Here is a 13010-nt window from a genome sequence, read left to right as displayed (position 1 = left end):
CTTATTTACGCAACTCAACGAGAAATAATAGAATGAATGGATTGGCGCTCTTAAGCATTCATAGAAAATTTACCCCAGCTGTAGAAGACATTTTAAACGAACTTGCAAAAAAACCCCGTCGTTTGGATATTACGGTATAAATCAATAAATTTTCAGCTGGTTTGCATACTGGTTTAAGTCCCTATTTGTTGGTAAGTTATTTTTTTGGTTAAATTCATTGGTTTTCTATGGAATATTCGCATTTATACGATTATTATTTAGGCAGCTGTTACAGTATGAGTAGTTTTTTCTGGCTTCCTACTTTTTAATAAAAATAAAATATTTTACCTCTTATTATAAAAAAAATTATTCTTAAACTTAAAAAATAAAAACAAAATTTAACTAAACGATGTTGCCTAAATAAAAAGTCAAAATTGTCTAGCTGTCTAAATTAGGGAAATAATAGTGCTTTATTACATACTCGAATTTCTTTTAGTAATTTCTGAAAATTATGAACCCCCCCCCCCCCTTGAAAAAATTCTGCGTACGCCACTGGATACGAGTATTACGATTCTATCTTGTATTTCTGTTGTAAATAAAAAGCTTTAATAATATCTTCAAATTTCATGTGAAAACTCGTTGTTATTTATATTTTTTTAGTTCTTGATGATGTGTGCCTATAATTCTAAACTAAAATACATACAACATTTTTACTAAAAGAGATACTTTAGAGACTAAGTGTAAAAAAGCAATGCAACTTTATAATATTAGCATGTAACTTTAACAAAATAAATACTTGAAGAACAACATCTGAAAATATCATGTTTATGAAAATGACAAATATTGAACTAATATCTTGTTAACAAGTTGAAACAGTTTCGAAATAATTAATGAAGATTTTTTGTCCCTTAAATAAGTGTAAACTGCGTAAGTGACTAATAACGAAGAAAATTTTATTATAGTTATTGGAACATTATATTTAACTAATGCATTCCTTATTTTCCGCACCCATTTTGCAACTTTTCTTACATTCCATTCAGCTATTATTTGTAATGTCAGCTATTATTTGTATTATATCATTGACTCAAGAATGTGAAAAAAGTACGTAAACTGAATTGATTGTTTTAACCTTGAAAGGATAAATATTTTAATAAATAGAAAATAAACTTTCATTTTGTTGATTTATCTCAAGTTTGCATTCTAAAACATACAGCAAACATGTATTTATTTTATTTTCACGAACTCTAATTACATTCTACCATCCACACTTCATTTCATTAAATAGGAATTAAAAAAGAAAAAAAGAAGACGAAAAAACAAGAAGAACAAGTTCCATTCAAAGAACATCTGTAGAGCCACCTGCTATCAAAGCAATCGTTCGAATCGAAGAAACAAATTCACGCTTTGTTTACCATCTGCCTTATCCCTTTTCTATGTTGTAACGTATTTTCAAAAGATAATTTACTCTCGTGTTTCAAGAAAAAAGAAGAAAAGAAACAGATTCATTATCCGCCATTTTAAAATCAAATTTAATACCATTCGGTGTCTTCTCCTTCGCTTCAGTTTCTTTCCATTTTTGTTTGGATTGGGCAGCGGATCTGGAAGGCACTGTTCCTGTGTTATTACCTTCATTACTGTAAGAGCTGGGCGGTCTTGAACTTCGGTTTCGTAGCGTTGTCTGTGCCCTACCTGTATGCAAGAGTTGATTCAATTAATAATTTTTTTTTTTTTTAAGTTTTAATATTATTGTTCGTCAGCACATGAAATAGCAAGTAGGAAAGTAGCTTATATAGAGTATTTATACCACTCACATTGAACACCTTACATTAGAGCTTTTGAACAGAGAGAATGTTCTGATGCGTATCAACAAATATACTCTGAGCAACTTATATTTTCATATAAACATCATAATAAAAGAAAGTTAAGCCACTAAATGCAAACAAAAATTATAACAAATAACTGCATCTGCAAAATAAATACAGGGCGTTATTTTTATTTCTTAAGAAAATACATAAGTCGCTGAATAATGTAAACATGATATACTTATTGCAAAATAATTTATTTAAAATTTAAATTTAAGTGCGTTCTGCTATCAATGAAATTACAAAGAAAACATTGTGAATTTTTGTTCGAATTTGAATTTGAAACCATATTTAAAAATAATCGTGCAGTACTTTATAGATTATTTTTGTATTATTATTCTTTGTGCTAAATTGGTTCATAATGCTGAATACTCGTTTGAGAAATGGGAATCTCAGCCAAAAGTAACTGACGGGAAGTTTCGTATTCATGGCCCTTAAAATGCGTTTTTTTCCTTTATTAGAAACGAAGTCTTCAAAAATTACACATTAGGAGTTCTCGAATCAAAGTTTAAAAATATTGAAACAAAAAAAGAAAAGAAAATTGTAAAATTTGGCGGATTATTATCGAGAAGAATCACAGTGAAGAAAAAAATCTTAAAAATCAGTTTATGCATCTAACGGAAATCCAAAGAGAAAAAAGAATAAAATTATGACATATTTCGAAGTATGGCAAGTTTATATGACATAATCCTAGATCGTTATAACAATTTGCAAATTTCGATTTAGATAACAAGTTTCAGATTAATATTAATAAACAAAACTTAAGTAACACTACGGTTTAGTAATTTTTTTAAAAATCATATCTGGAGAAAATGTTCGTTATTCGCATGACATGTTTCTGGAAAATGACCTTAAACCAGCTAACAGAATTTACGGAGTGAATCTTTAGTTTTATTTTCATAAATTCTAACTTGTGTGCCATAGCAACGCAGTCAGACAGATGTTATTATTATAGAAATCTTGCTTAATCTAACATACGCGTAGCAAAATTTTCAAATATAAGGTTCTTATAAAAAACTTTGTATTTTTTAAATGTGCTTTGAATTTTATACGATTCTAAAAATATAGAATAAGTCAGTGCCCCCCCCAAAGCTCTTGGGCGCATTCTTGGACAAATTCTAAATCCCCCCCCCCAAACTATTCGTTTTATTTAGTGTAAAAATTCCCTCCCAAGCTTTAAGTGGGCGCATCGTGCGCCCACCTTCCCCCCTGATGGGGGCCCCTGGAATAAGTTAAGCATGTAATCAGGTTAACAGATGAGCCTGTAATCAATTAATAGAAGAACAATTCTTCACGGCCTTTTCTCAATTCTTCTTTTTAGTTTTTATTTGAATTCAGCTTTTTAGATATTATTCGAATTCAGCTTTTTAGTTTTTATTCGAATTCAACCTTTTAGATTTTATTCGATTTCAGCTTTTTAGTTTTTAGTGTTTTTAAAAGGAGGTTTAGCAATTTTTTGATATTTATTTGCTTGTTTTTTTTCTTTTTTAATTTAACTCAAATGAAAAATAAATTTGCAGTTTGCTGCCATATTAGAGGAATTCTGCTTTTGGGACTGCAAATAATATGAGCAAAACTTATACTTTTATTGTTATTAAAATACATTACCAGCGTTATATTCTGCAATGAAGAAATTGTTGCTGTATTCATTCGTGCATGGTCGAACATTTTGATTATCTTCAACAAAAAACGCGTTGCCAGTTGGAATTACTCCTTGATCAGTGAGGCTTGTGCGATGCATGTAAAGATCTGAAAAAAAAAAGAGATTTTGACTCCTTATATTCCAGAAATACCTATACAATTACTTTTACTAATGTATTGTTTATGAATTTGCATAATTTAAGATACATCACAAAATCTCCACTTACAAATACATTCTGCAGTATTATCACTTCTTTCAGTTCTGTAGCGCTACGTCAAATTTTGATTGTCCTCGTTTAAATATTTAATTGTGATCCCTAATATGCATGTTTTTTATTACGCTTTTGATAAGGAATTTAAAATCATGCATTAAGATTAGCCTACACAAAATACCCTTCGCGTCAATGTTCAATTACCCTAAGGTGTCTATTACCCATACACAAGTAATCCGCAGAAATAGGCTGAGAAGGCTGGGTCATCTATGGAGAAGTCCTGAAAATAGCGTCATGAGCATAGAGGTGATATAAAGGGGTAGAGAGAGCTTCTTAGTTCTTTCTGGGGAAAGAAGTGGGGTCATACATGTAGCACGTGACTGGTTTGGAAGAGTGGCCGCATTTGGCGAGTGACTGCGTTATTGGTTACAAAATCGCAATCTGGTTTTGTTTTTTGTTTTACTTCCTTTCAAATATCTACGATCATACATCAAGAAAAGAGAAATAAAAACTGTTTTCCCCTATTAATTGTTAAGTATTGTATTCCGGTAATGTTGGACAAGAAAAGAAGAAAAAAAGTGAAACAGTTTTACCAAAAAAGGAAGACAATTTCCAATATAATTTATTCACATTTGTGATAAATACAGAAAAAAAAAATGGGATTTTCTAATTGAAATTCTATTGAAAGTTGAATAAGAAAATAAAAAGTTGCACATAGAGAAAAAACATTGATAAATTTTTTTGTTATCGGTATGAAACTTTTTACGCATGAAAAACATTTCAAAATATCATACAATTATTCGCAACTCGACAATTCTTCTTATTTTTTTTAACAGAAAAACACACACATTTGCATCAAGAATACAAGCTTTAGAATAAATAACTGAATATAATATATTTAAATAATGTAATATGTGTATGGTTTAAAAAAGATAAATCTAGATTGAATTATATTTAAGAAAAAAAAATACATAAAATATTTAAGTTATTAAAAGAATTAAAACTCTCTCAAAATGGTATGCAAAAGTTCCATTTAAAATATAAAATATTAAATTAAATAAAACTATAAATTTAAAAAAAATAATAAATACATAAAATAAAAAATATAAAGGGAAAATATGAATTACCTTCCCCTTTAAATTAAAAGAAAATTCAAAACTTTGCAAATTTCTCAATATTTATATGGTGCTTAATCTGATGCTGCTGAAAAATTTTTTTTAAATTTAATTTATCTTCGGCATTTAAAGTATAAGTAATTTTTACTAAAAAATGTCACTATTTTTAAGTAACATAAAGATGACCTTCTGTAATGGATAAAAATGTAGATTCTATGGTAAGTATACATAGATTTGCTTTTAATATGCAAAACAAATGTTATTTTTTATTATTTTTTCAGACAACAAAAATTTAGCTTTATTGTTATTTAAATATATGACACATATCTGCATTTTGTATCTGAAAGTAAGTTTAACATATTTTAAAATTCAGGGTTCACTATGTCAACTTAAATTTTTATGCGTATATCGAAATAAAAAAATTCATTAAAAATATAAATTAATAATTTTGAGTTAAAAGTTAAAAAAAAAAAAAAATCAAGCTTTGTATTTAGATACGTTAAATGTTGTACTACCAAAAAAAAAATTACTTTAAGTTTTCGAAATATTAGAAAATTGTCCAAAGAATTCCTTTTGCTCCCTAAAAGAAAAAATTCTTCCCCTTACGGAAGAGGGATGTAGAGAAGAATTTGAAAATCGCCAAATTTGCGCCAAATGAAAGAAAAAACCTATAAAATACTTCTTAACTAAAAATATAAGTATAAAAAATATGAATTAACTCACCTGTGAAACGTTACAAGTCCTCCTTTAATGAATTTTTCTTTGCAGTTGAAGGCACAGCAATATTTAACCATTTTTTAGCCTGGTTTTTAACTAAACACCACTGAACTCCATGTAAAATCTTACCCCAGTCGAAAGAAATGTCACCCAGTCACGTGATTAAAACTTGTTCAGTGGTCTGTGGTGTCTGTCCCCTTTTTCGAAAACGGATGCTCCCTCTAACTCATTATACCACCTCTATGGTCATGAGAATCGTCACCCAGAAGAGTCACGTCACAGAGGTAAACCCCCCACTAGATGGCTCAACGATATCGAAAATGACCTAAAAACCCTAAAGATTAGAAATTAGGAGCTGCGGAGATAGGAGGCGTTGGCGTTTGTCAGCTGTTGAGGCAGCTAAGGCCTGCAAGGGCCTGTTGCGCTGTCAAAGAAGAAGAAGAAGTCTATTACCTTTAATAAAATAAGTGCTTATCTTTTTATCTTGTGATCACATATAAAGTTATATATCTAAAATGTCATTTCAGAATATTCTTACTGTTTAATTCAATATCTTCTCCATTTTCTGCCGACTGTGTTGGGTCTTGCAGGGCTGCGATGCCAGTGTAGATCTGATGAACATCACCTCCGCTAGTACTTGATTTGAGGAAAAAGGGAAAAGGGAAACCTGGGAATATAAAAAATAAAAATACAACTTACTTATTTTTGCCTGTAATTATTGATAAATTTTTAAATATAAATGAAAAAAAAAAGATTCACACTACTTTTTTTTAGATTTTACATTTTACTACAAATTTAATTCCAATAATTTAACATATTTTTTTCATAACTATTAGATTGTTTTTTTTTTTAGAATGAAAAAATACCAAATTATATTTTTGCTTGTAATTATTGATAAATTTTTGGAATATAAATGAAATAAAAAATTCGAACTACCTTTTTTGGAGTTTACATTTTAGTACGAATTTAATTCCAGAAATTTAACTGATTTTTTTTATAACTATTAGACTGTTTTTCATAATTAAAATACTAAAATATATTCTTACTCGTAATTAGGGCTTCAGAAAAAAAAATGTAGAAAAGGGCCTACATAACTCGTGTCCTATCGGCGTCAAAGGGATAAGAAGGAATCGAAAATATTCATTGTTGGTATAGACAGTTACTTGAGGGATAAATAAATAATTAAATGGAAAATATCTTTTTAACTTTTATTAACTTTACACTGGTGACAATGTAATGAAATTTAAATCTTTTTTAGTAATTAAAGAACCTTATTTTTTTTAATTAGCCAATAACACTGCGCAGTCAATACTGAGAAACGGTTTCTGACCATTATGTTTTATAATTTCAATAAAATGCTTTTTTTAAATGCATTTATATTTTAATATTCTTATGGTCAGATTACTTTAAAACTAAAATAAAAGTTGCTTTAAATTAAGCACTTGATTAATAATTATCTACTACACAACGTTATTGCACCAAAGAGAAGAGTTTGAAGTGGTGCATATTTACCCGTGTTTGTGATGACACCATTCTGGCTGATTCTCCTGGCCATTGCTGGAAACTGATCTCCCCGGAGAGATGTTAAAGATCCTTGAAACACTCTCTCACCTCCCATTCCTTGGGGTAAAGTGCGTTGGGGCATGAGTCCAGGATGACCCTTTATTCCGAAGATCGAGCTCCCATTGCAAACGTCATTATCGACGTTTCGTCCCAACGTGCTCCACGGAGAAGTGGTATTTAAAGGCTTCGTGTTGAAGTTCCCTTGATAACTCTGAAACGGGAATTATGCATTAGATAAAGCCAATATTTCGAATATATTTTGCCTAAATAGACAATAATTACAGCTATGATAAAACAGATCGAATGCTGGCAATGAATAGAGTGCCTAACGTGATTACAGAACTACAACATACGGGTAATAATGTGTAATTAGCTGAGATATCGGTGTGATAAAATTTATTGAAAAAAAACGAAAAAAATACTTTCCCCAAGATTAAAAGAGAAATTATTAATAAGGTACATTTTTCTCGGTGGAATCTCAAAATTATAGGTATGTAATCTTTTTCCTTGCTTCTAAAATTAATCTCAACATCAAAAATATACGTCATATATCTACATTATGCATCATACATCATATATATATATATATGTTACCGGCAAAGTTTGAAATCTGTCATTCTATAGAATTCCTAGGCATTGCATACAATGCCTAAAACTAGCCAGCAATGTATGAAACGATTTATATTTCACACATTTCATAGGCATTCCATAGAATGCCAAATGAGAAACAGGCAAAGTATAAAATCTTCTGTGGCCATGTTAGTAAAGGTGATGAAATGGATATTTTGTGCAATATTTGTTTCTAAACTGAAAATAATTGTGAATTTTTGATGTGAACATTTTGTTTCCCATAATAAGAAAGACATAAATTATGTTTTGTACAACTTTCATTTTTCATCTTTTCATTTTGAATAAATTTTTTTTCTCTCCTTATTGTTTCGGAATAACATTCTTAGTTTTGAGAAATGAACATTATTTACATAATAACCTCATCAGTATGTTCTCTTCATACTTTGCCTAAATAGCATTTGTCATTCTATAGAATGCCAAGGTATTTTATACAAGGCCTAGGGAAAGTATGTAATACTTCTCACACTTCATACTTTGCCTAAAAACATCCGGCATTCTATACAATGCCTAGGCATTCTATACAATGCCGGCATTTCATACTTTGCCGGTAACATATACATCATATATCTACAGCAATAATCGGTTAGACCGAATGTTGACAATGTATAAAGCTCCTGTATTTATGTAAATATAGACATACGGGTAATTATCTGTAATTGGTTGAAAGCTGAAATAAGTTGAAAAGAAACGAAGCAATTCGTTGTGTGTATATGCAAGATATATATTTACCCGGCGTAATCTCAAAATTATAGGTATGTAATCTTTTTTCTTGCTTTAAAAAATTATCTTAACTACAAATAATATTCAGTACTAATCAGATAGACGGAAAGTTGACAATGTATAGAGTTCTTGTATTTAATGTAATTAAAGCTTTATGATATACCGGTAACAATTTGTAATTGGCTGAGAGCTAAAATTTATTGAAAAGAAGAGAAGAAAAATTTCCTCATCGGCTATACGATAAGTCATTGGCAAAGTACATTTATCCGGTGGATTTTCAAAATCATGGCTTTGCAATCTTTCTTCTTGTTTTAAAAATAATCTTAACTGCATCAATAATTCACAGCATACATCTTAATTACAGCAATAATTGGATAGACCGAATGTTGACAATGTATAGAGATCCAGTATATCATTTAATTAAATATTTCAGATACACGGATAACAATGAGTGATTGGTTAAAAGCTAAAATTTATTGAAAGAGAAAGGAAGCTAAAATTTCTTCTTCGACTGTACGTGAAATCATTGACTAGCTTGAATCTCAAAATTATGTAATCTATTTTCTTACTTTAAAAATTAAACACAACTAATCAAAGTTTCTAATGTGTTGAACTCTTTTTAAATATTTATATATTTCGTGAAATAACTAGACTTTAAAAGCTAGATACCGATACTTGTTCTTTTTATCAAACAATTTATTATATTATGCTATATTAGCATTAAATTATTTTTCTCTTTTTTAGTTTTCATGTCCTAAGCACTTTTCCTGACAAAAAACTTTGCAAATTAACTGAAAAAATAAAGTTATATTTTTGTATTTGATGAGCTGAATAAAGTTCATCAATAATTTATGGAACTTTGGTATGTTACGCATGTTCTTTGGCTGATAAAATAACGAAAAAAACATAGCTGGATATAGTTAATACGAAGTTTGAAAGAATCTTTAAATGTGGTAAGCAACTTTGCTATCTTTCACTCTAGGAACACTTTGGAATTGCTTGTCTTAACTTTTTAACTTCATAAAATGACTCGAAAAATGTATTCAAGGTGAAATTTTAAAGTTTGCGCAATTGTCACCGCACGCGACTCTAAAAAGTTTGTATTTTACACTGGGGGAAGGTCAATATTTTAAAGTTTCAATTATGATGGTTTTTATTCGGTTGCATTTTTACATTCTACTTTTACAACTTATACAAAAATGTGAAATAATATTGAATATCTGTTTAACAGACATGATAATACACGGAGGAAAATATTTGGGTAAAATTACCGTATAGTATGGTGCTGACGTTTCTGGTAAAAGAAAAAAAACCAAACTCTGGTTAATAAATATAAAATATTTAGTTCTTATTACCACACATTTAGCAAAAAATAGAAAACTGAAAGTTAAATTCAATCGAATAAAAGATCTTTCTGCTATGCTCCATTTATCATGATAAAATAAACAAATTTTATGATATTTACTAAAATCATTACTAAGGCCCTTTACTAAAAATTACTGAGCTGTTTAATGCTCTCATAGAGCCAGAAACACAGTAAATTTTATTACATTTTGATAGTTTTCACGACACTTTTTTCTCTGTAAAATGTTTCCTTCCAATAACTTAAAATTTTTCTTTCTGTCAGCTATACAGGGTTATTCAAAATTCCCTCCGTTTACTACAACCTAATATTTACTACAACTGGCTCCAGTGGTACATGTTACTGCCATCTACAGGTAACTGCTTAAATTAAAACTTGAATACTTTCATATGTTTTTTTTTTGTTGCCATATTCGTCTTCTTTTTTTTACTATCACGCTTCGATACCCCGGAGGGAATTATGAATAACCCTGTATTAACAGATAAATTTAAGACCAAGCGTTATGATTCAAGTTAAATTTTAACTATTTACGAAAAATCAATGGTAGTGTCATCAAAATGAAGTAAAATTCACAGTTATATTACGCATATACGTGGCTTATGGTTCGAGAGGAGCGTGAGGAAGTAATACAGCACGTAACGGATCATTGGGGGTGAGTTTCCTATCTTATCTAGGGACAATGATGTAAATAAGTTTAATACTTCTGCTGTCTACTATGCTGAAATTTTCCACACTATGATCTGTGTGATTTAATGGCTGAAAAGCAGATTTTAAATTATTACTAAAGTTCAATACCTAGAAAACTTTTATAATATAGCGGACATCTTTTAAAACTAGCTAAAATTGAAATATAATTATTTCCACACGAACTGTGGGCAATAGCTATTTGAAATTAAATGGTTGAAATGACTAAACAGAAAAAGTCTTAAGAAAAGTCTCCATTGAGAATCATGCAACAATGCCGATAGGTATCATTTTGAGAACAACTTAGACTGAATTAACTTGAGAACAGCTTACTTGGGCTTGGTAGGCGCATTTTACAGGCGACAAATTTCTTCCTCCAGGTGGTACTCCGGGAATAGAGGTGAGATCAATTGGAGGATTTTCTGGTGGAGGAGGTATGAAATCTACCCAATTCATTGCTGGAGAAGCTTTTGATGTCCCTGGAAGAAACTTGTTCTTCATTTGCCTTCCTTGGTAACCACACTCTTCTGTAAAAGACGTCAATATTTTATTGATGTTCTACATTATAAATAAATTCACCAGGAAAAAAAATTCACCTCTATTGAAATCATAAAAAGTATCATTTATGGAGAGGGTTTGAGATGTTATGAGGGTTCGTTTAACTGAGTTTTATTGACTTAAATTGTTCCTTTTATTCTTTTGAATAACCGCATGCTATCTTTCAGTTAACACCTTTGTGCTGCTATTAATATGTAATAAATATTGTTGTTTAATAAGTAACTACAATATTGCTTAATAAGTAAGTGGTGTTTAATGTAGTAACATGATTAGCACTTGTTCAGGAGGACAATTAGAAAAATTCACGTGGCTTAAGGAATGTTATGAATTCTCACACATACATCTTGATTGGCTAGGAAAATCACCTGACTTGAACCCCATAGACTTGTTGGAACAGAGGGTAAAATACTGAAATCGGTATGTCCAAAACTTGGTGCATTTGCGTTATAAAATCTTCAGCAAATTGCAGGAATTTGATGCAAAATTCAATTCTTAGCCAAATGCAGATGGTTGTAAGGACTAGAGGACGAAGTATCGATATTGAATGATGCTTTTCATGATTTTTTTGTTCGATGAGTTATATATGCGGAATTGAACCTTAAAGCCTACAAATTAAATCAAAATTCTATACAATTTCTTAAATACGATAACAGGTAACGGTAAATGGTTCAAGTTATAGCCGATTAAAACATGCATTCTTTTGTGAATTTAAAATTATTTCCATTTTAAAAATATAAGCTATGCTATAAAACAGAAAAGTTAAAACCCGATGACATGCAATGAAAGCGGTTAGTTAGTAGAATAGTAGTTGACTTACTGTAGAATATTAGAAACTTAAAACGTGCGTTGCACTCTTAAATTAACACGAAACTAACATTCATGAATTATTTAATACAAAATGAATGCTCTTTATAGTATTTAAATGAGAATATACACAGATAAATGAGAATAGAGACTGAAAAAAAATAAACATGCATGGCACCCTTAATGAGTGCTACAATTGCTAAATGGTGATAATTCCTGCGCAATCGATATCATTTCTCGGTGTGAAATGTAAGGATTAAAACTATTAATTTGGTAATTAAAATTTGAGTGAAAATAATAGATTATTGAAGCAAATTAGTAATTTAAATTGAAAGATAAGCTAGGTAATTTTTTTGAAAATAATAAAAGTGCTTTTTCTACGTAAATTACTATTACAATTTACTATTAAAGTTATATTCTTGTAATATTTCGAATTTTAGAAAAAAAATGTTTTAAGAGATAATTTTATTAGTTACCATAAGTAGTGATTATTATCATACTTAATCTATCCATACTTTTAATGAGAATATAAAGTTTATCGTAATCATTTTCATTTAACAATTAGAGTAATTGTTAACTATCATAATCATCAAAATGGATCATTTTAAAGAATATCGTAGAATTTAACAAATAGTATTGAAAGCCTTTTAAATTATTTTGGAAGTTGTAGTTTTGTGCATTTATTTATAAATAACTTCTCCTTTAAATTGAAATAAATACTAAACTTGCAATCAAAAATAGACATTAATACAAATGCAACTTATAATAAGGCTATACTTTTAGATATGTCTACTTTTATGCAACGTTTATATTGATTTAGATTTACTTAACACTTCTCGACTCTTAGTTGCATATTCGTATTAAGATATCATTCACTGTCCTAGTTAAGTAGGTCACCTGGACCTAATGATCCATAAATTATCTATAAGTTACTAATGACGCGGCTTAGCCACAGAGAAATGATCGTTTTATTATTCAAATTAATTATTTGGTATTCATCTTCACGACATACTCACCATTAGAATAATTGACAGAGTTACATGGTTGTCCCTTACTGAGGAAATGTTCAAACACATCATCTGTAAGGAATAATTGAATATGATGAGGTTAAGTACAGTTAGTTATCATAATATATGACTTATGAAAAAAAAAGAAAATGGTA

At 29.5% G+C, this 13010-nt stretch overlaps 1 protein-coding gene across 1 annotated transcript in view; it reads right to left on the bottom strand.

Moving 5' to 3' along the window:
- The window catches only part of LOC107455609 (protein sax-3), a 155236-nt gene that overhangs the window by 13338 nt on the left and 128888 nt on the right, over positions 1 to 13010 (bottom strand). Inside the window, exons 21-26 of the mRNA XM_087168058.1 lie at positions 12865 to 12927; positions 10820 to 11013; positions 7039 to 7300; positions 6065 to 6193; positions 3450 to 3590; positions 1516 to 1668 (exon numbers count right to left, since the gene is read on the bottom strand). Of these exons, the coding sequence (XP_087024184.1) occupies positions 1516 to 1668; positions 3450 to 3590; positions 6065 to 6193; positions 7039 to 7300; positions 10820 to 11013; positions 12865 to 12927 (942 nt within the window). The remainder of the gene's footprint in view (positions 1 to 1515; positions 1669 to 3449; positions 3591 to 6064; positions 6194 to 7038; positions 7301 to 10819; positions 11014 to 12864; positions 12928 to 13010) is intronic.

Source organism: Parasteatoda tepidariorum, chromosome 7, assembly GCF_982258835.1.
Source record: "Parasteatoda tepidariorum strain Cologne lab strain chromosome 7, Ptep-v5.0, whole genome shotgun sequence".
NCBI classification, from domain to species: Eukaryota; Metazoa; Arthropoda; class Arachnida; order Araneae; family Theridiidae; genus Parasteatoda; species Parasteatoda tepidariorum.
Note: the sequence above shows the minus strand (reverse complement) of the source record. Positions and strands in the feature narration are given on the sequence as shown.